Below are 27,100 nucleotides of genomic sequence, written 5' to 3'. Positions count from 1 at the left end.
AGATATTCCCTCAGACTGTGAGATCTGCTCAGCCCATTATAGTAGGATAAGAGTCCTTCTTGTTCCCTTTCTTTACTTTGTATGTGCTTGTTTGTATGATGGCTCAAATGAGATGCCCTCTCCTAGTCTTGTGTATTTAAATGCTTGATCTTTAGTTTGTGACTGGGGAAGATTAGAAAGTATGGCCTTACTGAAGGCAGTATATCACTGGAGGAAGTCTTTACAATCTCAAAAGATGGATCCACTACAATTCTCTGCTTCCTATTTGTGGATCAAGATCTGAGCTCTCAGCTGATGTTCCAGCACCATTCCTGCCCCCCCCCCTTCACTATCCCAATTATAATGTCTTCTTATATGCAATTATCTTCTTATATTCTTATATATCTTCTTATATTCTTAAAATGCATTCATATATTTTTAAAATTGTGAGCCCAAAATAAACTCTTCTTCTCATATGTGGCCTGGATTCTGCGTTTTATCACAATAATAGAGAAATAGCTAAGACAGTGTGTGTGTGTGTGTGTGTGTATGTGTGTGTGTGTGTGTGTGTTTGTGTGTATGTGTGTGTGGGGGGGGGTTGTGTTCGTGCATGTATGTGCACAGGTGCATGTACACATGTAAGCCTTTGCACATGGCAGCCTGAGGTTGACATCAAGTGTCCTCCTCAGTCTTGGACCTTATGTTTTAGGTTTTCAGGAACAGTCTCTCAGTGAACCTGAAGCTCATTGATTCCACCATGCTGGCTAGCCAGTAGGTCTAAAGAATGTTCCTGTCTCCATCTGCTGGTCACTGGGTGTAACACATGCACGTTGTGCCCTACCCATCTTTTCTCTGTGTACTTGGAGTGTAAGAGTTGTGGAGCACTCACTTCACAAACTGAGACATTTCCTGGCCCATTCCTTGAACACAGCCTGCCAATTGAACAGATGTATCAGCCACAGGTCTAATAACCATCTCTATTGTATCTATTGATTTGTGGGATTTTTATGAGATTATATACATATATATATATATATATATATATATATATATATATATATATATATATATGGATTTTTGTCTGGGTATTACACCTGTGCCTAGTGCCTATGAAGGTCAGAACGGTGGCATTGGATCTTCTGGAACTGGAGTCACTAATAGTTGTGAACAACCATGTGCTGCTGGTAATCAAACACACATGCTCTGGAAGAGCAGCTAGTGCTCTTAACTGCAGAGATGTATCTAGGCTCTGCTTTTCTTTATGGGATTAATTCCATGCAAAAGATTAACTATTAACCCTTCTTCCCCCAAAAGGATTTTGGACTCCTCGTGAAAATATTCAATCTGTTCAATCTCTTTCTCCCTTATATACCCCCTCCCCTTGCACAAACAATTATGATTAACTTTACTATTGTGAATTTTAAATTTATAAAGGTCCAGTGTTGCCTTATTGTGACAGGCCGCGGGGGCACAAACTTCACTTTTTACCTTCCTAAAGTGTGTATTGTCCAGCCCATCCGCCAGTGCTATCCCTGTCTCACCCAGCTGCTTTTATACTGACCCAGTCACTGTCAAATGCTGTTCCTGATTTACTATAATGATTTCCCCTTGGTCTCCTGACCCCCATCTTTTCCCTCAATAATCTGTATTGTCACTCTGAAGGCACAACAGCCATTTTCGTCATCAGAACAACTGGATGTACTTGCAGGAGAACCCTGAGTTTGGGTCTGTTTGCTATTGGTGTTCCACCATAGAAGGAAGGAGTGAGAAGGCCCAGTGAACCCTCATTCCAAAATCCTTCCCACTTATGCCACTTTTTGTTTTGAGATAATTACAGATCACACATGGAGCTATAAGAAAACTTAATTTCGCCTTTGTAATGTCCTGAACCACCTGATAATCAGTAGAGATACAATTCTCGGGTTGCACTTCCACTGGTGTGCGGGTTCTTAGTGTGGTGGGGCAGGAATGCAGACCAGTATGGAAAGGTGTTCATTTGCTTATCTTAGTTGATACACATGGTGTTTCTTCAGAACCAAGTCCCCTGCATGCCTTCTGTGTTGTGGGCTGGAATCCTTTCCTTTGGCTTCTGGGGGGGTGCTGAATGGTCCCACAGTCCATTTATGCTGCAGGTCTCCCCTGCTGCATTTATCTTTGCCTTTCATCCCACGTCTAGGACATCCGTGGTTCCTGTTCGGTAGAGATATCAATTTCCTCTTGAGTAGAACTTTTTCTCTGTGTTAATCTTTTTCCTTATTGAAAAGGAAAGTAAAAACACTTTATGATAAAATTAAATATTTACATGGAAAAATAATTCTGATTAAATAGAAGAGAAACATAGAAGAACATGTTAAAATTGACAGTTTTCATGGAAAATTAAAGAATAAATGGTAGACATGCAAAATATTGCTAAATTAATTCAAATATGAAATAGAAACATTTTATGATAGAGTTGAAGATTTACATGGAAAATATTTCTGATGAAATTGTAGAAAATGTAGAAAAACATGTTAGAATTGAAGATTATCGTGAAAAAATTTATATAGATATTAGGCATAAAATATTCTAAGTTGATTGAAAGTGGAATTATAAACACTGTCTGATAAACTTGAAGATTTACATGGAAAATATTGCTATTAAGATTGAAGAAATGTGCTTAGGGACTCTTGGTGGCCATAAGGCTGCAGAGCTCGTTTGAATCATCCAGACCCTCCCTCTGCATACACTTCCAGCAAATCTGTCTTTAGCTCTTGCCTCCACGTGTCTCTTGATTTATGTTGAATCTTCTCTGTGTGAGGTCTTCTAAGGTTCTTCTGGAGAAGTCTGTCTTCCTCTTTCTAGGTCCTTCCTTTCTGAAGCTACTCCCTTTAGTCTTTATTTGTATTTATTGTTCGTGTATGTGTGTGGAGGTCAGAGTACAGCTTTCAGGAGTCTGTTGGTTCCGTCCATGGGTTCCAAGGATGAAAATCACCTCTTCAGGCTCAGAGGCAAGCATTCTTACCACATGGATCTTCACACAGACCCAATAGCTCAGAATCCATTTGTGCTTCCAGACTTTTCCTTTCTCCTCCTTGTCCTGCTCCTCAACCTCTCCCCATGCACCTTCCTTTTGAGAAAGGGTCTCATGGATCCCAGGTAAGCCAGTGTATTGCCAAGGATGAACTTCAACTCTGAGTTGAAAACTCATGGAATTTTCTTTCCTGCTGAGTACCAGTATCATGGGTGTGTGCCACCATGAATACTGGGCTACAGTTAGGGTGAATGAATGACCACAGAGCTTCATGAACTTGGCAAGTCCTCTACCAACTGGGGTACATCTATCTGACACATTCCCCCAAAACCCTCATTCTTGTGTCAACCTTTAATTAACTTCAGGGAAGGAAAGTATGTGGATGTTTTTTATTGTGGCTGACTGGAAAAGGAATTAGCTACCAGAGGCCCCTATATTACAACCCAATGAACTTTCCTATTGCAATGTGGCTGAACCAATAGAGGCTTTGGAACAAACTGTGTAAAACTCTAGAAGCTTCCTCAGTTTCATACCCATGTAGCAGGATGGAAAATCATTCTCTTTTACATGACAAGGAAAATGGAGGAACACATTGTGTGGGTGGGTTCAGCTGGAGAAAGCTGAGAAGGCAAAAGGCCCTGTGCAGGTCCAGGACAGACCATCTGTCCCAGTGCAGGGCACTGCAGTTGTGTGATGGGGTGTCTGCACAGGACTGAGATTATCTAGATGTGGATGAGGAGGGAAGGGCAGAGGGTTGAGGACAGTGCACCACACAGAGAGAAAGGGAGGTTTTGTCTCCTACAGGACTGAGATAGATGAGAGCTTGGTCCTTCACTGCAGCTGCTCCCCACAGCCTCTGAGGTCAGCTGGGGCTTAGCAGCTCTCCCATGCCTGCGCCTGGATGCAGCTGTTGGCTTGCTGACAGCTGCAGGCACAGCTGCTGGGACTTCCCTTGGGATTCTTTTCTCTGGGTGTCCTAGGATCTAATAGACTACTCCTCTGCCTCAGGGTCACACAGAGTCTAGTTCAGCTCCAGATGTACCTTCCTGTCCCTCAGGCACAAACTGGAGCTGAGCTCTAGCCATGTATAGATTATAGTGCTCTGTAGTGTCCTTGCGTGGACAGGACAGCCTTCTGTGTGACACAGATGGGCTAGTGTCCTCTGCATCTACTCAGAATATCTACCTGGAGGTAAGAATTTGTTCACCAGCCTTGCCTGCCTCGATACCAGGATCTGTGCTTCATTCAGTCCTTGTCTGCTGAGTTCATCTAACTCTGAGATGGAAACCACACCCATTTTATAGATGAGGTTACAAGACACCATCAAGTTAGGTGATGCTTTCTAGAAGTGGAGTCTGACTCTGTCTACAGTGGACAAACTCCTAGGTATGTGCTAGCTATTGGCTAATGTTCCTGTCCTATGAGGGTCACTAACTTGGTCACAACTGAGTTGAGTGTGTGTGTGTGTGTGTGTGTTTGTGTTTTTGTCACCAATGACCTCTCCCCATATTGAGCTCTCCCGGGCACCCTTTGAGACCATGGGTACAATGATGGCTTATTCTCATCACTTTATCAAGGAGATAATTAGAGAAATTACAAGATGAGTCCACCAACTAGGTGGCAGCCTGCCGCCATTTTCAAAAAAAAAATTGAAAGGAAAAAAATTAAGTAGAATTAGGATCACACACAGGCTGCAGTGTGTTTGTGTGTGTGTGTGTGTGTGTGTGTGTGTGTGTGTGTGTGCACATATGCATATCCTGAAAGGTCAAGAGTGGTTAGCACTCTGACACCAGGAAGCACTCGTTTCCTGTCATCTTGCCTTAGGAGGTCAGAGGAACAAAACCACACATGCACTTGACCCCACCCCCAACACCATTCTGAGCACTAACCTATGGCCCCGCCCTCACTCAAGGGGTCATTGTCTACAGTGCAACTGAGGGCAGAGCTCAGAGGTCAGCACTGCCCTAGCCCCTTGAGCAGGCCACACGGGGGTTCAGTTCCCAGGCTACTTCTGCTGGGGTTACCCTCTCCTGATTTGTAAAAATTAACAACAATAACAACAATAAAAACCCTGGACTCACTATGGAACTTACCCCATCCAGAACTTTGTTTTCTTGCCTCAGGCTTCTGAGTGTCAGGATTACAGACATGTACCACACTATCCCTGGCTCTCATCTCTAAGGGGGCAGAAGTTAGTTAAGTTAAAGACTTAATTTACTTTGGACAGGGCTGCAGTAGCATCACCAAATGCCTGGTTACTTTCCGGTTAGTGTGCCTTGGGAACCTATGTGTGTCATGTGTTTGGACTTTGAAGAGGAACTGGCCTGCATGAGGAAATAGAGAGGACATGGGGTGATCAGCACAGAGAAGCACTTCCTTCCCAGTGGGATCTGGATTGGTGGCTATAGGCCTGGGGCAGAGGGCACTTGGTGGACCTGCCTCTGTTTGCCAGTTCCAGGAGTTGGCCATTATGTACAGTGCTGGGGAGTGGGAGGCACGCAAGCTATGGATGCTGTGGGCATGGTGGGGTGGGATAGGGGACTGGCTACAGAGTCTCAAAGCCTACACATGTGGAACAGATTCATCACCTGAGCCTCTCGTTTATTGTTGATATGACCATGTTTAGCGAGGTGTAGAGACTCACATCTTGTAATTCAAGAACTGAGTTTGAGGCCAGCACAGGCGACACAATTAGACTCAATCTAGAAAATTAAAAATTACTGAAAAACCAAAAACAAGCAGAAAACATGTTTATGTGGGTTAAAATTACTGCCACAAGTCAACTGGCTTTCCGATAAAGTTACAGGAGTAAGATCTAATTAGTAACATTATAATGGCTGGCACAAAGTCTCAGTGGGTAAAGATGTTTGTTGCTAAGCTTAATGACCTGTGTTTGAGCCTCTGGATTCACATGTTGGAAGGAAGGAACCAGAAGCTGTCCTCTGATCTCCAAACATGCACTTTGAGCACCCAGGTCCCACACATACATACTGCATACATACATCTACAAACACACCAATGCAACACATGAAACACACACACACACACACACACACACAGGGGCATGTAAATCATTGATTACACGAGGCTAGGGATATAGGGAAAGGAATGAGAATACATGTGAGAAATAGTCCTGTTGTGCACAGGGTTCTATACTATGGGGTGCTGCAGTGAAGTAACTTGGCCCCCATGACACTGCTTCAGAGCCCTTCATTGGTGACCCAGATGTCATTCTTTGCTCCAGGAGACCTGACAGTGTTTCCATAGCCTACACCAGGAAGCTGTAGTACAGGATGCCCTGGGAAACTTTATGCCCTTCACAGCCACCAGGTCACCTCAGCTATGGGTTAGCAATAGGAACTTGCCTTTTTGGTGAGGTACTTCCTGATTTCTTCAAGCTCCTTGTGAGGTACAGGGGTGGGGCCTAGGGGCTTTTACCTGAGGGAATTCATTTTGGCTTCCTGAGTCTCCATTTCTTGGTCTGTGAATTGGGCACTGACAGGCCAACTCAGAGCTATGGTAAGGGTTAAGAGAGATGCACATAGTAGGTGCACATTAAGGACTGGCTATTATTACTGTGAGTGGGTAGACACAGAGCAGGAAAATGTCCCCAGGTTATCTCTGTCCCTTTAGGATGGGATGAGGACCTGGTGCCTTTCTATTGTTCCTCTTCTAGTTCCAGGTATAAAATAGGTACAAACCCCATGTTCATTAAATAGGTATTAAATAGACAGGGAAGCCAAGGTAGATACTGTCCCTGTGTAAGCAAGGCAGCCAGGATTGCAGGATGCTGTGCTGAAGTGCTTTGCTGTTATGATAGTTTGAGACTTGTAGCTGTGGCTGCCTTTAAACAGCTGAGCATCCTGCTTAAACCTCCCAAGTGCTGGGACTAATTGAATGGGTGACGTATATAGGCAGTAGTTCTGTATGGGACAGCATATGTAGTTCTTTTCTTGAGGCAGGCTATGTTTCTATGACCTCAGCTGTCCTCTCATTCCTGTTCTGTAGCTAATGGTGACCTTGGATTTCTAACACCCTGCCTCTACTTCCACATGCTCGGATCACCACCAGGCCTGGTTTATAAGGTGTAACCCAGGACTTCATGACATTAAACAAGTAATTTATCAACTGAACTACATCCTCATTTTGTTTTTAAGACAGGGTCTCATTAGTTCAGGCTGGCCTTGAACTTGATTTGTAGGCAAGAACGATGTGAACCCCTGATGTTCCTGCCTCCAACTCGCAGGTGCTAAAATTTCAAAGCCACTGATATGACTCAGTGCATAAAGGCAGTGTGCTGGCAAGCCTAAAGACCTATGTACAGTTCTCATGAACCTCATGTGGATGGAGAATGTCTCCTCAAATGTTGTATTCTTTTCTCCATGTATACTGTGACTCCTACTTCCCTCACTCCAGCTAATATATGTGTGACACACACACACACACACACACACACACACTAAATAACTAAAGCATAGTGAAATTACCATCCTGTGCCTCCTTTTTTTTTTATTCGATATAATTTTTTATTTACATTTCAAATGATTTCCCCTTTTCTAGCCTCCCGAAAGTCCTGTAAGCCCCCTTCTCTTCCCCTGTCCTACACAATGGAGTACTATTCAGCCATTAGAAACAATGAATTCATGAAATTCTTAGGCAAATGGATGGAGCTAGAGAACATCATACTAAGTGAGGTAACCCAGACTCAAAAGATGAATCATGGTATGCACTCACTAATAAGTGGATATTAGCCTCCTTTTTACTTTAAAAGTGGGTCCTAGGAACTGTGAGGTGACCTGGGCCTCATTGTTTGGAAGGCTGCTGTTGGGCCCTGCTTTCATCTCTCTCTCTGTGGATCTGCATGGTTTGAATCTTGTTCAGTACCACTTTGGGAACTGTGTGTGTGTGTGTGTTTGTGTGTGTGTGTGTGTGTGTGTGTGTGCGTTGTGTATACCCACATCAATGCATGTGTACATGTGTGTCTCCCTCAATGTAAATTCTTACAGATCAGCTTCTGAGCCTTGATCCTTCTTAGTATGGAAGAGAAACAAGAAAAGTTTATGGGGATGAGGAACAGGGAAGGCAAAAAGAAAGGGACTTCCTGATGGTGCAGTCTTCCATGGGAAGGACAAGGTAGGGTTGCTAGTCTCCCAGATCTAGCTCAATCTTCAATAGCCTGGGGACATTCTCTGCCCCTCTCTTATGCCCTGGAGAAGTGTCTACCTCTGAGCTGTTTTGCCTGTGAGACAACTTGTGCAGACCTTTAGTGTTAGGTGAAATTCCAGAACCTTCCCTTTCCTACCCAGGCTCAGTTTAGCATCTGCACCTATGTAGAAGGTCTCAGGACAGATCCCAGTTGTCTCTAGGTTCTGCGGTGCATGGGGCTTTAAGAAGCTCTCCAAAATAGGGTTAAAGTTGCTGCAATGAAACACCATGAACAAAGCAATTTGAAGAGGAAAGAGTTTATTTGGCTTATACTTTCACAGTGTAGTCCAACATTGAAGAAATCAGGGAATGAACTCAAACAGGGCAGGATCCTGTAGGCAGGAGCTGATGCTCAGGCCCCAGAGAGGTTCTGCTTACTGGCTTGCTCCTCATGGCATGCTCATCCTGCTTTCTTATAGAACCCAGGACCACCAGCCCAGGGATGGTGCTACCCACATGGGATGTGCCCTTCCACATTAATCAGTAATTAGGTAATGTCCTATAGGCTTGCCTGCAGCCTGATCTTATGCAGGAATTTTCTTTAATTTAGGATCCCTCCTCTCCAATGACTTCATTGCTTGTATCAGGTTGAAATAAAACTATTCACCACAGATTCTTCCTTTGCCATTTCTTAACTCCCTTGGTGATGTGCTGGCTGCAGTACTGGGGTCTCTTTGGAGATAACAGCCTTCTTCTATTTGAAATGGTCTCTGTTTTCCTGCTGAATGTAAGACCATGTTTCACTCTATGACAGTTTTGTTCTTGGTTGTAGTTTGGACATAACCCTATGGTCAGTCACAAAGGGCTGTGCCCCAGGACCCTAGTGTTCTGGCTGGACTCTACCTCCACAGTTACCTGGCTACAGCCAGGTTTTCCCTGCCCCACAGTTACCTGGCAACAGCCAGGTAGCCCAGCCCACTATAAAAGGGGATGCTTGGCCCCTCCTAGCTCTCTTTCCCCTTTCTCTTGCCCAGGCTCTCCCTTGTCTCTTGCTCTGCTGTCCCCCCTCTCTCTACATTCTTTTCCCCTCTTTCCATGTGGTCATGGCCAGCCCTCTCCCCTCTATCTCTTCTTTCTCTCTTAAATTTTCTCTTTTCTTTCCCCCTATCTTTCTATAAAAAAGCTTTAAAATCATGGGCTGTCTTCTCTTACCTAAACCCGATGTGTTGGAGAAGTGGAACAGCCCTCACTGCATTTCCAGATGACGGACTAAGGACTTCCTCCGATGGTCTGGATTCCTCCACAGGTCCTCTGGCCTCAGACCCACAGTATCAAGGCCAGATCAAGGCCTCTGTCCTGCATATCCAGGTAGCCTCCCTCCATAGGTACATGGGCCCTTGCCAGGCCATCAGCTGTATCAGGCGTGAAATAATCAGAGGTTAGACTTGATCCCCTGCCTCCTATACCAGGATATTTCCTCTGCCATGTCTCCAGGTGTTCTCAGATGCTGAGGCCCAGGGAGGCAGGCCTGGTTGTTCTCCTTATACCTGTTCCTTGGTGCTGGGAACCTGAAGGTTTATAGGATTTGAAGAGACTCCTTCCTCCTAAGCCCTAGAAATGGAACTGCCATCTTGTTCTGGAAGCTGAGGAAGACACCACTTCAGGCGAGAGCCCATTGAGCAGATACTGCTTTAGCTGGAATATGCCTCAATCTCTGCCTGCTTTCTCACATCTAAGGGAGTCGGGCGAAAGCAGCCTCTCTCCTTTAAGGAGATAAATGGGGCTCTGCAGGGACTGGAGAGGTGGTTGTGCATGTTCAGCCATCCTCTAGCTTGAGATGATCAGGCACCCTCCTGTTCCATGCCTTCTGCTCCCTCCCTGACAGCGACGAGGACTAGAAGAATCACTATTCAGTCTCTGGACAGTAGGAATGCTCAGGACTCTCTTTAGGAGTTACCCAGAGCTGGGAAAGGAGGATACTTTCTAGTGGTCCCCAGAAAAGTCTTTTGTCATCTCATCACTAATGGAGAGGCCTGACCAAGCACACTGATAGGCAGTGTAGGGAGGTCCCTGGACTCGCTCCTGAACAGAAACCCATGGATAATGCATGTGTCCAGTGATGGGTTGGGGTGCTGCGAGTGTGCACACTGGCCAAGAGGGAGGATTTTCAGGTGATCCACAGAGTCACCTCCCGTCCACAAGTGGCTTTCCCCAATGGCAGCCAGATGTCTCCTGGGCTGATGTACTTAGCCTGACTCAGCCATTAGGGAGCTTTACCTGAGGGAGGAAGAAACAATCAGCAGGGCACATCTCCACACTTCTAGTGCTGGCAGGCCTGCATCTGAAAGAGGAACCTGACAGGAAGCCTCCAGAGTGCGGTTGAAGCTGAGCCCTTGGCTTTGTGTGAGTCCCCATAGAGCTCTGTGGTATCTGGCATCAGAAACTCCACTGTGAGCAGCCTTGGCAACCCTGCAGGAGGCTGGGTGTCTGCCAGGAAGAGGTTTTGGCAGTTGTCCTGGCTCCTGCTTTCCTTTAGGCGTCCCCCCTGGCTCACATGTGCAAGGTCTCGTCCCTGGGGCCAGCCTGGGTTCCTGCCCCACTCTGTCTTCCTCAGCCTCTGACTTGATTCTGGAAACAAATGGTTTTGTTTTTTGTTTTTTTTTTTGTTTTTTTTTTTTGTTTTTTTTTTTGTTTTTTTTTTTTGTGCTTCCTCAGTCAGGGTCTCTCAGTCAGCTGGGCACCAGAGCTTCCCGATCTTACAGGGAACCATGAAAAAGAAACACTGCCCTCCTCCTCCTCACCAACTATACTCCAGAATCAAATTTTCCTTCTTCTACCCACCGAGCATCTCAAGATGCCTTGTGGATGGTCCATGATTCAGGGGCTCCAGGAATTACTAAGGATGGTGTCTGATGTGTGGTGTCCTCTGCTTCGGGATCAGAGCCTGTCCGATGGCTCGGGTAGTTGGAGGTGGATCCTGTTTCCTACCTGTCTTCCTTTGCCTTTGCCCTGTCTGTACAGGGATGTCCGGAGCAGTCAGTGAGTGAAGGTGCTGTCCCACAGTCTTTCTGCAGATCCCTTGTATGGAAATTCACATGTTCAGGGAAAGTTGTCCCTGTTTTGGGTTCAGAGCTGGTGACTGGTATTCTCTTTGTGGCTCCAGTACTTATGTCCACTGGACCTCCTTTCTTCACATTGCCTTGGTAAATCAGCCCCACCCCCTGCTGCCAATTCACTAAGGTTCCACTTGTGTTTTCTTCAGGTGCCTAATGCGTCCAGTGAGGTTGACAAGGCCCATTTATCACCTTTGTCCCTGTTATGGGGACTCTATGGGGGTGGTATTACTTAAGTTATGGAATCAGGATGAAATGACATGGTCCCCTGGCATCTCAGGTGTGGGCTGATTTAGTGTCCAGACCAGAAGAACTATGAAGATCAATCCACTTGCCTCAGCTGTCAGGCACTCCCACCTCCAAGTCTTCAGTTCAGCTTCAGGATTTGCATACTTGCCCCTGGCCAGGAAGTCCCTGCTAGCTCCACCTTCTATTCTCCCAACTAACCCTCCCTCCAGCCACTCCTGCTGTTTCCTCCTTGTTCAGCCTTGCCTGCTTCTTCCCAAGACTTTTCTGGAAGATATTTAATTTCAGTGAGAGCTGGGCTGATGGGCATGCAATGGGCTTTTTTGCTCTCTTCATGCACAATGGAAAAGTAGAAAGCACCTCCAGGGATTCTGGGTAATTTGATTAGTGGCCAGCTCATGTCAGGAAATTAAAAGGGGGCCCTGATCATGTTTCTGTGGCATGTTATCTAATATTTTTGTATCTGCATAGTGCTCTGCCTCTAGTGTAGGACAGTATTACTACTACTCTGTCTTGTGAATGAAGGAAAAGAAGTTCTTTTGCACCTCCAACCTCTATTAACGTTTTGAAACAAACAGCTCTCCAGCATGTCAGTGGACAGCATCTAATTACTTTCTGCCTATACACATGTGCCCTCTCCCCCAATCTGATAGCTCACAAGATCTTCCCAAAGTTTCCTGGACACTAGGGGCAATGGCCTCTGGCTGTACAGGTATTGATTTAATACAGATAGCTGCTTCTGGCTAAGTGGAATTATTACCATTCACTCTGTACTTTGGACAGCAGAGCATTGGGCCACAGGTTCAGCCCATCAAGTCATACCCCTGCTTGACCATTTAGCACTGAGAGGGAAGAGACAGGGTGACTCCATAGCAGGCTTCAAATTAACAGTCAAGGAGATTAGGCCTAAATCTCTGTTTCCAAGAACAAGGCAAGTCAGTTAAACCCCTGGCTTCAGGCAGTTAGTCAAAAACTAGAAAGTGCCCAGCCACCTAGCCTAAAGCAAGGACAATGAGTCATCAAGTTTCCAGACCTCCCCTGTAACAGATTCCAGCCCCCATGCCCTGGTAATGGAATGTCCCTAGTAAGATAGATGCCACCTACTGCTTAATCCCATAAATCTAGACAGCAAGCCCATTTGGTTGTCTATCTTGATAGTGGGGAGGCCACAGCTTACTGGACTTGTGCAGAATAAAACACTCTTTGGGTCTGCATGCTATTGGAGTATGGAGTGTCATTCTTCAGTGAGTCCTGGACCTTTATAGCAGCTCCTGGGAAAGCGGCTTAGATCCTCCCTCCTCTGCAAAATGAAAAACATATTGTGGCCATTGTTACATTGTTTTCTCCATCTCCAGGAATGTCTCTTGGATTTCCCCATGATGTCTAATGTTGATTATTGATTAGAAATAGCCTTTATTGACTTGGTTTGCATGGTTTTGACTGGTGGGTAACTGAATTTATGAGGCACATTGTGGTGCTTTGCTTTATGTATATACTATGTGGAGTTTCAATCAAATTGATGAACATAACTATTGCATCAGGAGTTTCTTTTGTTTGTGGTTAAGAACATTAAAATCCTTTATTAGCAGATACATGCTGTGCATTGTTTGGTTCATTGTGGGGCCAGGCAGTACAGTGGGTCTCAGAGTAAGTTTTCCTAGCTCCTAAAGCTCTTTTGTTCAAATCTTCCATTTCCTAAAACCCCTAAAAGTAATTTTTGCTTCTGTGATCTGAAAAGCAGTTTGAAGTCCCACATAGCCTATCTGTCCACACTTAGAAAATGATCCTGTTTCATATTGTCTTGAAAATTGATATAGTAAAATAGAAAATTTTTACTTAATTGTAGTGCTAGAATAAAACCCAGGGGCACATGTATTCTCAATAACTTTTCTCCCTCTCTGAGCTACAACACCAGCTTTGAGTCCATTGACATATGGTCTCACTAAGTTCCTTGGGCAGGCCTTGAACCCTGAATCTCTCTGACTCAGTCTCTCAAGCAGCAGGGCCAAGTAGAAATTTTTTATCCAGTTTCCATGGAGTTCCTCCAGTTTGTTGAGTAGGTAGGTCTTCTGCCCCAGTCCCGTGTATTGAGTTCTGTTGTTTGTTTGTTTGTTTTGAGGCAGGGTTTCTCTGTGCAGCTCCAGCTGTCCTGGAGCATGCTCTGTAGACCAGGCTGGGCTTGACTCAAAAGATCCTCCTGCTTCTGCCTTCCAAGTGCTGGGATTAAAGAAGAATCCTACCACCACCCAACACCAGTGTCAATTTCTTAATTCTCTTTGTTGGGATGTAGTGGTTCAGTCTCTGGCTGTGCAGGACAGTGTGGCAGCTCTAAAATCCTCACAATCTGTGACTTACACCTATGATTCCATTTCATAAACATAGGGAGGACACAAGTGTTCACACACTTGGCAGAGCCTAATCACGTGGGCATACTGCTTGTAGAAGAGTCTGGAAATTGTTTTTAGCTGAGATGTGATGTGCTCCGCAAAAGTCCGGTTGGTATGGAAGAAGGGAATTTAAAGTCCACACACCTTCAAAAACATGTTCATACGTTTATTGTATGTGTGTGTGTGTGTGTGTGTGTGCATGCATGTGTATTTACACACGTGCTTGTGCATATGCCATGGCATGTGTATGGAGGTCAGAGATCAACTTCTGGAGTCAGTTCTTTCTTTCTACTATGTGGTCCCAGGTTGTCAGGCTGGGAAATGATCCCTTTATCTGCGAAGCCATCTCAGTGACCGAGGATAGGTGTTAAGAACATGTGCCAAACAGGAAGAATGCTGGCACCTCTACCATAGGAAGATGGAAGCAACATTAAAGGTCTCTATGTCATTTCTTTTTCTCCATTCTTGGAGGAAACTGTTATCCTGACTTTTGTGTTAGTTTCTCTTTGCATTTCTCTTCATGTTCACCTGGAGATTTTAGTTTGTTTGTTGGGATGGGCTTTCAGTACATAGGTCCTCTGAGACCCTGTCGCAAAACCAAACAAGACTCTGTGTGTGTGTGTGTGTGTGTGTGTGTGTTTGTGTGTGTACGTGTCTGACAAAGCCTATGCGCTCCTGTTGTCTGTCTGTTTGTCTCTCTGTCTGTCTGTGTGCCATGTGTTCGTAGGTGTCCTTGGAGGTCAGAAAAGGGCATTGGGTTTCCTGAAGCTGTAATTATAGGCACCTGGGAGCCACCGGACACTGCTGCTGGGATGTGAATTAGGTCCATAGGAAGAGCCCCGGGTGCTCCTGACTGCTGTGGCATCTCTCTAGCCCTAGGATCCTCACCACTGTAGCCAGGATCTCCTTGGCAGAGCTGCTTCTCACAACATTCACTTATTTTTTATTTCTTTGAAGTAGAAGACGCTAAACTGGAATTTTTGCCATAAGTACTCAACACCACCAAGTACTCAACCGCACTGATATTATGACTGGCTGAGCAGTGTTTTCATAATGGGAAGAGGTTCGCTGACCTTGGCCTTTACTAATTCCTTTCCCTTCCTGCCACTGAGGGATGGCGTTTGGGCTTGTGGGCTGTCAGAGAAGTACTGTGCTTATGTTCATTCCTCAGATGCATACATGGAAGAGTTAGTATCCCAGGAGAAGGGCCTGGAACACATCTTCAGTTCCAGGATAAATATATATATGTATACATATACATATACACATACACACACACACACACACACATACACACACATATGTGGGTGTGGGGATGTGCGTGTAGCATACAGTACCTGGAGTATGTAGTATCTATTATATAGGATTATATATACCTGTGCTCGGGCTAGAAGAGGACTCTGGATTATCACTTTCTGCTTTATTCTCTTAGACTGTCTACTCATTTCCTAAACTTGGAGCTAAGCAGGCATCTGCAAGCTGCAGTGGTCTTCTCATCTTTGTCTCGCACAGTGCTGGGTTAGAAGCCATGCTAGCTGTTTGTCTCCTTGTTTTTTCAAGGGAAGACTTCTCTGTGTAGTTCTGTCTATCCTGGGACTCACTCTCTAGATCAGGCTGTCCTTGAATTCAGAGATCAGCTTGCCTCTGCCTCCCAAGTGGTGCAATTATTGGTATATGACTTCTCAGCCAGCTCAGAGGGAGTCTTTTAAAAGCCTTAATGAGAGTCTTGGCATTTTGTTTTCCATCCTCCTGAAGTTCTCCACTGAACTTAGAATAATGCTTAGAATCTGAGCCCAAGGTTGGGTCTGCTCTGTTGCTCTGCCTTCATCCTTACCACTGGGTCCTGTCTGCATTCCTAGACACTCAGCTTCAGGCTCATTGGCTTGCTTTCAGTCTCCAAGCACAGCTAACTTCACACCTTCAGAATTCCAGATAATGCCCTCCCTCCCCATTCCTGAGAACAGGTTTCATGTCAGGTTTCCAAGTATATATCACTGTCCCAGTTACTTGCTGTCACAACAACTTGTAGTTGTTGTCACTGAAATTCCCCCACTCAAGAAATGACCTTCTTTGTTTATTTATGTCCTTGGCTTATTTTGTTTACTCTTCTATCTTCTCATATCCTTGTTTGTAATTCAGGAAGCAGGATGGCAAATTGTTTTTTGGGGGAGCTGTAGTTACAGGATGGTAGTGTACATGATTAAAAGACCCCACTGGTGTATCTGAGACCAGCAGGCTGTGGTGCTCTGATTAGCTAACAATGTCTGTCAATGGTAAGGCAGTGGAAAGCAGTGGCCTGGAACTAGACCTACCAAGTGTGATTTGGGCCAGCTGTGCTTGGGTGATTTCTTTCCCTCTAGAGCCACACAGCTAGGACTTGACAGAGCTTGGAGTGGTCTCAGATCTGCTCCTAACCTAAATGTAATTTCCTTGCTCAGCAAGAACCTGTAGTCCTTTCCCAGCAAGCTTGGACTAGGGCCTGGGTGCACTGACTTTTCCATGATAAGTGTAGTTTTAGAGATTGGACAGTGGGAGTGAAGGGACTGAGGTAGCAGAATAAACTCCATTTTATTCTTAAGACTTCATTCTAAGTTAATGTGCTCTTACAGGGGCACAGCCAATGAAGAGGCAAAAACAAAACAAAACCCAAACAACCAAAACAAAAAAAAAAAACCACAGCTAGTGAGATTCCATCATATTCTCCAAACTCTGTATTAAACTGCTGTCCTTGGAGAAAACTACTGTCTGCTGTCCATGGAGGGATATGGCCTCCACCCTTGGGCTCTGGGAAGAACACCAACATTCCTTTACCCTCTCATGTAATGCCAAGGCTTAGAAACCCGCTTGTGTTTTTTTCCCTTTATAAACCCCCTCCATGTAGAGCTGGGGGGCAGGGGTCACTCTCATTCCTGTTCCATCAAGAAGGTTTGTGGACCAATCTCGGGCTTGGAGAATGACTCTCATGTGCTTGCATTGGAATTGTGGTTTCTGATGGTCTCTTTGAGGTTTTTCAATCTGGGAACAACATATAGTACATTGGCCAGAAACCCCCAAACTTCCAGGATCCCTGACTATGAGGGTCTTGCCCCAGCTGGAGAAGTGTCTAGTTTGTGTATCTTCTGTGTGTGCTCTTTATTATTTGAAAAAAAAGCCTGTCTGTATACATGGCAAGAAGTGGCTAAGAGCAGGTGTGCTGGAGGGTCAAAACCATGGGAGTCAGGAAGGTGTTTCTGACTCCACGCGTGCACACTCGCCACTGTACTCCGGGCATGCGCACTCGCAGCCGTACTCCGCACATGCGCTCTCGCCTCCGTACACCGCGCATGCGCACTCGCCGCCGTACTCCGCGCATGCGCACTCGCCGCCGTACTCCGCGCATGCGCTCTCGCCGCCGTACTCCGCGCATGCGCTCTCGCCGCCGTACTCCGCGCATGCGCACTCCCCTCCGTACTCCGCGCATGCGCTCTCGCAGCCGTACTCCGCGCATGCGCTCTCGCAGCCGTACTCCGCGCATGCGCACTCGCCACCACACTCCGCGCATGCGCATTCGCGGTCGTATTCCGCGCATGCGCACTCGCTGTCGTACTCCGCGCATGCGCGCTCGCTGTCGTACTCCGCGCATGCGCGCTCGCCGCTGTACTCCGTGCATGCGCATTCCACGCGGTACTCCGCGCATGCGCAGTTCAGGCTTCAGTGGGGCGGGACTTCCTGTCGGAGGTAACTTCCTGTTACCTCCGGAAGAGCCTAGTAACCGAGTCCTAGGATGCAGGTGGTTGAGCACCGATTGCGGTGCGCTCGTGCGAGGTGAGTCGGTTCTGTCCCTGCGTTCTGCGCAGCGTTATTCGGTGGCCGAGGCGTGGGCTCCCGGCGGGCTGCGGACGAGCTCTCGCCAAGCTGGGCCGGGGCGGCGGCCGGGCCCTCCTCCAGGCCGTGCTCGCCGCAGTGCTCCGCAAACAGCCGAGCCGCTTCGCCCGGAGGTCCTAGGTCTCCGAGGTTGTGAGTCGCAGAATGAGCCCGGCTCTGCCCCAGCCCGCGGGGCTCTACACGGCGAATTCCAGGCCCACGAATTCACAGGGTTGGGGATGCCCTGCATCAGGAGCGGGGACAAGTGATGCGGGTAGCTCGGCTGTACAGGATAGAAAGTTTTAAGTCTGTATGACTTTGTTCCCAAAGTGAGGAATGTAGAATATAACCCCCGGGAAAACAAGTCTTGAAGCAAAGGTCTCTGAAATCAAAGGGTTTATTGAGCCATTTACCAGCTAGGAAAAGGACCAAGACTTGGGGCACATTTTGTAAACTACCAGCAACAAGGCTAAAAAAGTGCCTCTGAGATCAAGAGTTAACGCTGCAATTGGATCTCCAGACACATGTTTTTTAATTCTCCATTCTTGCTCCCCCCCCAAAAAAAATAGAACACATCCCAGAGAACTGTTACTTAATTGACTTCCGTTGTCTCTTCCCTCTTCTGGACAGCTACATTTTAGGGCACCTCAGAAATTTTCATTTATCAGCCTCCTTCCCTCAAGGAATATATTAGAACTGGCTGAGAAGATGTAGCATGCATACAAATGACCAAATACTGCATAGCAGCAGCAGTTTTTCAGCAAGTGTCTATTGGTTGGTATCTGTTGGGTTGAGGATGGGATGGATGGCTTTTGAAATGGTCATGGAGAATCGGGAGGTGTTCTGTTTGTGTTGTCACAAGGTTAAGTGTGAGTGGCTTGAACGGTTTATGGTGAGGTTTATGGTGAGCAAGCCCAAGAATGTCCAGTTGTGACCGATCAGAGGAGAGCATTAAGAACAAGAATGACCAAGTTTGGAAGCCATTCTTGAAGAGCTGTGAGGAGTTTATTCTGTAACTCAAAAGGTGGCCTTTTATACGCTGACTTGGATGCTTGAGTCACAAGAAAAGGCGCGTAGGTGTGCTGGCCTCTGTCGGGAATACCAGCCGACGTTCTGAAGGCTAAGCCAGGATGGTCAAGAGCTCGAAGGCAACCTTACATCAATAAAGAGGATAATGAAGCAGTAGCAAGCAGCTTCTGCTCAGTGTCCCCCGTGCTTCTCCCTGCGCTAGAGGGTAGAGACTTCAGATGCTCTTAAAGAGGAAACTTTGTAGTAAAAAAAAAAATAAGTACAAAAGAGGAAGCACAAGTGTGTAACTTGTCGTGGGAAGCAGGCAGAGTGTGGCTCTATAAAGACTGCCACCTTTTCTGGGTATGACAGCGTCCATGCTTCCGTGGGCCAGGAACCCATGTTAGCCTGTGGTCAAGCCTGTGGTGAGTCTCTAGAGGCCAGCAGAAAGTTGGCAAGTCGCATGGTCGTGCCCCACCCCCCTGAGGTCCAGGAGGTAACTGGTACCTTTGCTTTTATCATAGTATTTTTAGACCTAGAGTTTTCTTCTCTCAGAATGTTGTAAGCAGGGAACTTTCTAATCAGAATTGAGCATACGTTCTGTAAAATCTGCCCATATAATATGGGGCAAAGTATTTCTGATCTGTGAACCTTGAATTATTCACCTTTACCTTTTTTTTTTTTTTTTAAATTCCATCTGTGAAGCACTCTAGAGTTGAGGTAACACGGACAGCCTTTGTTCCTTTGTCTTTAAAAGTGCTTCTATTTCAGCCTTCCCTGTGTTCTTTGTCGTATTCCCCACCCACTCCTACACATAATAACCCTTAGTGTCTGTGTTGACCTCATCTGTTCCCCAGCACCCCCACAATATGATATGGTACAGCTACAACCCAAAATGTGGACCCTTGGGAGACTACTTGATAGAACCTCGTTTGCATTGATAATACCTCTGTTAAGGTGGGTATAATATCTCATGCCTGTGATCACAGTACTTGGAAAACACAGGCAGAGGATCCGGAGTTCAGGGTCATCCTTCGCTTTAAGACTAGCCTGGACTGTGAGACATTGACTCAAAACAGCACCAATAACAAAACGTTTTTACTACGAGCTGAACTATGTAATATTTCAAAATGATGTTTACTGGGACTATTTGTGGAGGAAAATTGAACTATAAACCAGGGAAGGGGTAAATCAAAGTGTTGCTAATTGAGATGCTTGTGTAAGTGAGTGCCTGCACAGTTTGTAACTGTTTTGTGCTGACCTGTGTTGACTATGTTTAGATAATGGGAGACCCTTGGCAGGAGTGCATGGATTATGCAGTGGTCCTCGCAAGACAAGCTGGAGAGGTATGCACTACAGTATGTACGCCAGAGTGTGTGGGGTGTCGATGTTACAGCGCAGTCTTGTTCAACAAAGCATGTTTTGAGTGGTGTCTACACGTGCAGTTTCACTAAACTGTAAATACAGTGAAAGTTGATTGATTTTGTGGGAGGCGTGGCTGGGGGTGGAGCCTCGGCCTGGGTTAATGTGAAGCATCATGGGCATGGGGGTGGAGCCGAGGCCTGGGTTAATGTTAGGCATCATGGGCATGGGGATGGAGCCGAGGCCTGGGTTAATGTTAGGCATCATGGGCGTGGTATTTCCTGCTGAATTTTTCACTTTGTGACGTTACCCTTTGCAGCAACAGTCATGAATCTAAAATAAGATATGAAATTACATAATATTTCTCTAAAGTGTCTTGTTTCATAGACATGTTTGAAAGAAAACATTTCAGAACATTTTCAGAGTGGTTGAATGCTTGAAGTTATTTTTGTGCTTTACTTTCTTGTTTGGTTTTAAATTATTTCCATCTTTTTTACTTGCTCTTTTTTAGATGATTCGTGAAGCTCTGAAAACTGAGATGAACGTCATGATTGAAAGTTCTCCCGCCGACTTGGTGACCGTTACTGACCAAAAAGTTGAGAAAATGCTCATGTCGTCTATAAAGGAAAAGTACCCATATCACGGGTATTTCTTCTACCGCTTTATCGCTTTATCGTGAGAGAGTTAAGTCTGGGCTGGAATAAGCGTTTGTGTGAGGCAGATGTTTCTAGATACAGCGGTGTAATAGGTGACTGACTTGAAAAGGAGCTTCGTTGGAGGTTGTGGGGCTGCTCAGGCCAGGATGACGGGAGGAAGATCCCTGTGGTGACGTCTGTTGCTTTGGATAGTGTGTGTGTGGTCTTGGTCTTAACTGATGGCTTGGCTGTTTCTGGCTAATCTTTTATATTTTTTTTACCTCACTGGTTAAGATTCCAAATCCTGACTGGAGCCCCTGCGCGCTGAGTTATGTTGATTGCCTGCCCTGTGGTTCTAGGGTCAGGAAAGGGGATCTCTGCCGGGAGGAAATGTGTGGATGGTGGAAGCATGTCTGCTGCCTTAGGTGCAGCTGGAAAGCTCGCGTGAACTCCCTGCATGGCGAAATTCTGCATATGTGAGGGAAGTACCAGCATGAGAAAGTTCCATAGAAAATCCTAAATCAGACCCAAATTTAGCAAAAAAACATTGTTCATCCAGGCAAGATGGCAGATGCCCCTAATGCTAGCACTCAGGAGAAGGAGGGAAGACGCGTGGGAATGTGTAGCCAGCCAAGCCTGCGCGGTGACGCCTAGTCTCCAGAAACTGCAGGCTGGAAACAGGGTCAGCGGTAGAGCACTGTCTGCAGGTGCAAGTCCCCAGAACTCTTAAGAAATTAAAAGCCATCCTTTGAAGGTCTCGGCTAAGTGCTGCCGTGTCTTCCGCCTTGGGACATTGACTGCTGTCAGTCTTTTAGTCATGGAGATGGAACAATATTTAGAGTTGTGACTGAACATCCTTCCTGCCAATAACAAGGCTTACAAATAAGAGAAAAAGGAAACAGAGGACAAATATATATTGAGAGTTCAATGTCAAAGATAAAAAATAGAAAAAAGAACAGTTGAGATGAAAACCGGCGACCGCAGACACCATGTGTAGAATTGACTTACCAGTTGCACAGTCTTTGGCTGCTGTGGTACATTCTCAGGAACTCACCAGCTGTTCTCGGTTACGTTCTGCTTCTCTAAAGCCATTATTCTAAACGACAGACCCAGAGCTTCACAGCTTGGCCAGGGTAGGGAGTGACTCGGCCAGCCCTGGCCGAGGTCTCTGGGAGTTTCCATCAGTGGGTCACCGAGGCCCCAGGAGGACGGAGGGACCCGTTACACCTGTAGTTGCTGGCAGCTCCAGCTCCCTCAGTTCAGTTTGCTGGACTTGAGAGGCTGTGTCACTCCCCCCTAGGCTGGCCTGACTGTTGCCCCCTGTGCCAACTGAGTGCTGAGATCATGGCGCGCGCTGCCACACCCGCCCCGCACTTACTTTTAAGATTGCAGTGTTTTCTTAATTTCTCATGCTAAGGATGACCTTTTCAGATGTGTGTACTTTCCCTGTATTTATACCATTTAGAATTTAGGACTCTGTACTGTTTCACCATGTTTATTATATTCTCTCTCTCTCTCTCTCTCTCTCTCTCTCTCTCTCTCTCTCTCTCTCTCTTTCTCTTTCTCTTTCTCTCTCCTTCCTTCCTTCTCTCAGTTTCATTGGTGAAGAATCTGTGGCAGCTGGGGAAAAGACAGTCTTGACAGAGCAGCCCACGTGGATCATTGACCCTATTGATGGAACGACTAACTTTGTGCATCGGTATGCATTTAATTTTCGTGTACAACTCTTTGCTACACATATCAAGTAGGATGTCATAATCTGCTTGTCTATATCTCACAAAATATTGGTACAGAAATGCAGGGCCTCATGGCTGTGAAACAAGTATTCTTAATCAGTCTGCCATACCTTCACCACCATAAAATGATACTTTTTATTTGTTATTTAAATTAAAATTCAATTACATCATTTCACTCCTTCCTTTCCCTTGCTCTAAGTTTGTTTCCCCTTAAACTCCTACTTCTGCTAAAATACATGGCCCATTTTCATTTTCTGTTGTTATTATATAGATAAACGTGAGCCTACAAATATGTTCAAACAACCTAATAAGTCCATTATCATTGGTAGTATATGAACTATTTCTGAGGTAACTATGATTGGCTTACAAATTAGGGGCTTCCCTTTGAGAAACACAAATTTCCTCACTCTTTGTAATATGTATGTGCATGTAGTTCTTTATCTAGAAGTTTGTTTTTACAAGATTTATTCATTCCCATTTAGAATTACTAACATTGATGACTTTTGTTCAGAAATTGTTTTGACAAGCATATTACATTGTTGAACTATCAAATGTGAAGCCTCTCCCACATTTCTAGGACTCCCATTGTCAAAGCAGATTTATTGATCTTCTGGTATATAATCTTTCTGACTCTTTTGACCAATGTTTGGAGCCCAGGGTTTAGGAGTTAGCGTGTACTATGTATGCAGTTTGGCTTGAAGCCACAGGATATTTTGTTTTCTGTACCTTGAATAGCTGTGGTTTTCCATAATAGTTTCCATGCATTGCCAAGAGTACCTTTGCAAGCTACATTATCTGTAAAAATTATCTTAAATATTTAGAACAGACTATGGAATCATGCTTGTTTAGAGAAACTGTGATAGGACCTTCTCTAAGAGCCATGACCTCATATCTTCCCATGCTTCTAATAGTGGATATGATTTTCTGCACCTCAGAAATTAGATACTAACATAATATGGGTTTCTTTGTTATAGTTATCATCGTTGTATATTTCTGTCATGTAAAAATAGTATTTGGTCTGAGGTATTGATCTCTTAGGTATGCTAGTTCGCTTAGTTGTCCACTAGAGGACTTCGATCTAAAAAGAGATTTTTCAGCAATCCAAGCACATTTGAACATCAGCTCTTAGTTTTCCAGTTTTTATGGACAAAACTTACTGGCCCTACACATCAGTCAACATTCTACCTTGGGGAATGTCTGGGAGCTGTGAAGAAAGTTGGGACTATCTGAAATTTTAGAGTTGAGTAAGTTTTCAGTAATCTCCATAATTTGTTTTCTGCAAAATATTTCTTCTCTCTATATAAGGAGTTTCTTCAAATGATTAAAGGCAGTCTATTGACCTCTCAGCTGTATGAGCACTGGCTTTCCATACCCGAAATGGTCAGCAATGAAGAAAAACTATCAACAGCAAAGAGGTAATGGCTGGCGAATTGTGTGAACAACATCAACCAAATAGAAGTAATATTTGCTTATACACATTAGAGAATATATATCCCAAAAATATTCAGTAAAAATGCTGCCAGCAAAAGGTTTCAATTGTTCACAAACACGGAATACATTTGCAAACAGAGGTGTGACTTAGGGAGTCACAGTGGACCATGCTTATGATTATCAGTTTTGTACTACACTTAAATTTGTCATTTTGGCCCCACCCCTAGCCTGAATCTGGAAAAACATTTAAGCAATATTTTGAATATACATTCTTACTTTCCTTTTATTTATGGAGGTCATTTCAAAAGATATAATGACTTTCCCCTTTTCTATATTTATAAATTGAGTAAACTTGTTTTTCACATAACTGTCTCTTTGTTCAGGCTTTTAGAAGAACTCCCGCCACTGAATGCTGCATTCCTGAGACAGATGTTTAGAATTCTAAATAAAATAGCCAGAAATTCCTCGATAAACCACATGCCAGCATACAGTCTCTCTGCTGCAATAGCGCCATTTCTTTTATGCCTTCCTAGATATGGAAATAAAGTACTGGCTACTGATATTTCCAAAAAGGTAATTGGCCATTTACTTTAAGCCTAGCTTTGATAAGCCTTTACAATGTGACAGAAAGACAGTATTACCCTCAGAGTCTGAGTTACTTTGTTGTTGATGATGATGATTTTGGCTTTGGCTTTGCTTCATTTTGTAAAATAAGTACATGTTTGAATGGCTTTCTTTTGGAGAGGAAGAATCATTGGTGCATTTTAAGTAAGTAAAATATGAATAGGTATTTGAGCTCAATGATGCAGTCTTTTGTCAGTTGTGACTTAGAATATCCTTAGACGAATCCAGTGAGAATAAATGCTGTGAAATGAAAAAAAAAAAAAAAAAAAACCCTGGGTACTGGGTTCACCAACCAAGAATGAATTCTGATGTAATCAGTGTAGAATTTGTAAAATGCTACTTGTTTTCATGATGGTTTCCTCAACAAAACAAAGGTAATGCAATTTTGGATCATTTTTATCAGGTATGGTTATTATGACTCCTGATTTCTGTAATTAAATATGGCCTTGACCTCTTGATGCTGGTTATCATTGGTTTAGAGAATTATAGAGTAAAGTATTCTATGGGACCTGCCTTTCAAATATTATAATAAAGTACCAGAATTTTTACAGTATTGGTATCAAATGGTTATTTTGATTCTCAGTATTTGAGCTTCTGATTCACTATTAATTGACCAACTGCCCTGGGACCTGAAAGGAATATATTATAGGACAGCCTAATTGAGACTAAGTATTCCTCATATTGCATAGGAACAAATATCCTAAGGAAAAAAAAAGGGTTACAAAGAAACAAACACTGCAGATCCATAACTATCCAGTTTCTTCCATAGGCATTATTTTATTAATTCCCAGCATAATAAACCTGAGGATCAAGCTGTTACCATGGCATTTGCACTGAACCATCAGGGAAATGTGAATGTTACCACATAGATGGGTTTGCCTGTCTCTTGCCTTTTAGTTAGCCCATGGGACCGTTGAGTAGAAAGTTCCCTCCTTAGTTGTGCTTTTCTTTAAGCATCCTTACAAATATGCACAGCCATGAATGTGTCCAAGACAAGCAAGGTTAATCAAGTGGACAATATGTATAACATTCTGGGCCTCACAGGGTGAAAATTGGAAATCATCCTCTTATATGATATTGGACTGTGATGACCACACTTGAATATCTGATCTCATAATCATCTTTTAAATTTCTAAGAAGAAGCCCGCCTCGATACTTCATTAAAGCTAACGTTATCTCAGTATTTTAAAGTACATACTTTTAGCCTCCAAAATTCTTAAATAAAATGTGATTTGTAACTATGCAAAATGACAGAGACCCTTTTTGTTTGCCCTTTTTTTGTCCCAGATTTCTCTCGTAACATTCCTCATAGATAATTCTCCGAAACTGTTCGGGCTAGATATTGTTGCACTATGGTATGAAACCTCGTTTTATCATGGACCCGGAGGAAATACCTCATGTGACCAGGTTACTACATCTAATATCATCACCCCAAATGAACCAGAACATGGAGCCAGCAGCTGCCCCAAGGGGAGGACATACACCCCTGAACATGATGAACCAACAATAAGTCAAGTGGCTCCTCCTCTCTCTGAGGGCACTAACGGTGTGTATACATGTCCTACTACTATAAGTTAAAAGTTAGAATCATTTAGCACTGAACTATGAATTTTATAACAAACAACAATGAAGAATTTGCTAAACCATGTGAAGGGACACTTCACCTGTGTGTTATAATTTCCTACTGCAAGAGATTCCCTCCATATTTTGGTACCTCTTTGCACTGGTCCTGAATTTATGCAAAAGGTAAATCCCAGAAATGAGAGTAATTAACTAAGTATATGTCACTTACTTTGATATAAAGAGTATTAATTTAGATGTGTATTATACATTGAATAGCAATTCAATACCAAATTGGGTTTTCTCTACCTGAAATGTCTGGCTGTCCTAAATCTTACTGTGTAGACCATGCTGACCTCAAACTCACAGAGATCATCTTGGCTCAGCTTCTGAGGTCTGGGTATAAAGGCACATGCCAAAATGCTTTTCTTTTATGCAAGTTTTAAAATATAGCCTAATATACCAGTATGGGATTCATTGACACTGTGAACTCAGATTTGAGCTCTCAGTTCGGTGGGTTGTGAAGGGGGAAACCAAGGACTGTAATAAAAGTGCAGTCAGGCAAGTTGTGTGGTGAAATGCAGATACTATTGTTAATTTACATTTGGCCATGGCAGTTCTGCCAGAAAGACACAGGTGGACTAAAAAATTGGTACTATTTTATCGCTTGAATCTAATACCTATATGCTTACCTTTCAAGACAAACCCTAAAACTACTAGGTATACTAGAACTGTGGCCATATACAACTAGATATCCAATGCCTTATGAAGTAATGTCATGATTATAAATGTTATAATACTGATTATTTTTCTGTGTCTTTGTGGTGAAGCATAAGTAATGCAGGCTATAAAATGTGAAGGTCATGCAAGTGCTAAGTGAGTTCAATTACAATAAATGATTTTACTCCTTTATTAGAATCAGAGACTCAAGAAGATAATATGAATGCAACCCAGCAAACAACTTCTCAAACTCCTACTGCACCACCAAAAAACCAAGTATTTCGTACTTGTCCACGGTTTA

General features: G+C 44.3%; 2 protein-coding genes across 8 annotated transcripts in view; both read left to right on the top strand.

Moving 5' to 3' along the window:
- LOC127683495 (rho GTPase-activating protein 20-like) overlaps nucleotides 1-27,100 on the top strand; it is a 420,246-nt gene that overhangs the window by 172,527 nt on the left and 220,619 nt on the right. The window lies entirely within an intron of this gene.
- On the top strand, nucleotides 19,568-23,873 carry LOC127683507 (inositol monophosphatase 1-like). The gene is made up of 4 exons (XM_052180804.1): nucleotides 19,568-20,077; nucleotides 20,605-20,738; nucleotides 22,323-22,427; nucleotides 23,770-23,873. The coding sequence occupies exons 1-4, from the start codon at nucleotides 20,015-20,017 to the stop codon at nucleotides 23,783-23,785; spliced, it is 318 nt and encodes a 105-aa protein (XP_052036764.1). The 5' UTR covers nucleotides 19,568-20,014; the 3' UTR covers nucleotides 23,786-23,873.

The sequence above is a fragment of the Apodemus sylvaticus genome, chromosome 4, assembly GCF_947179515.1.
Source record: "Apodemus sylvaticus chromosome 4, mApoSyl1.1, whole genome shotgun sequence".
Classification (NCBI taxonomy): Eukaryota; Metazoa; Chordata; class Mammalia; order Rodentia; family Muridae; genus Apodemus; species Apodemus sylvaticus.
The sequence above is the reverse complement of the archived record's forward strand: the minus strand, read 5'-3'. Positions and strand labels throughout refer to the sequence as shown.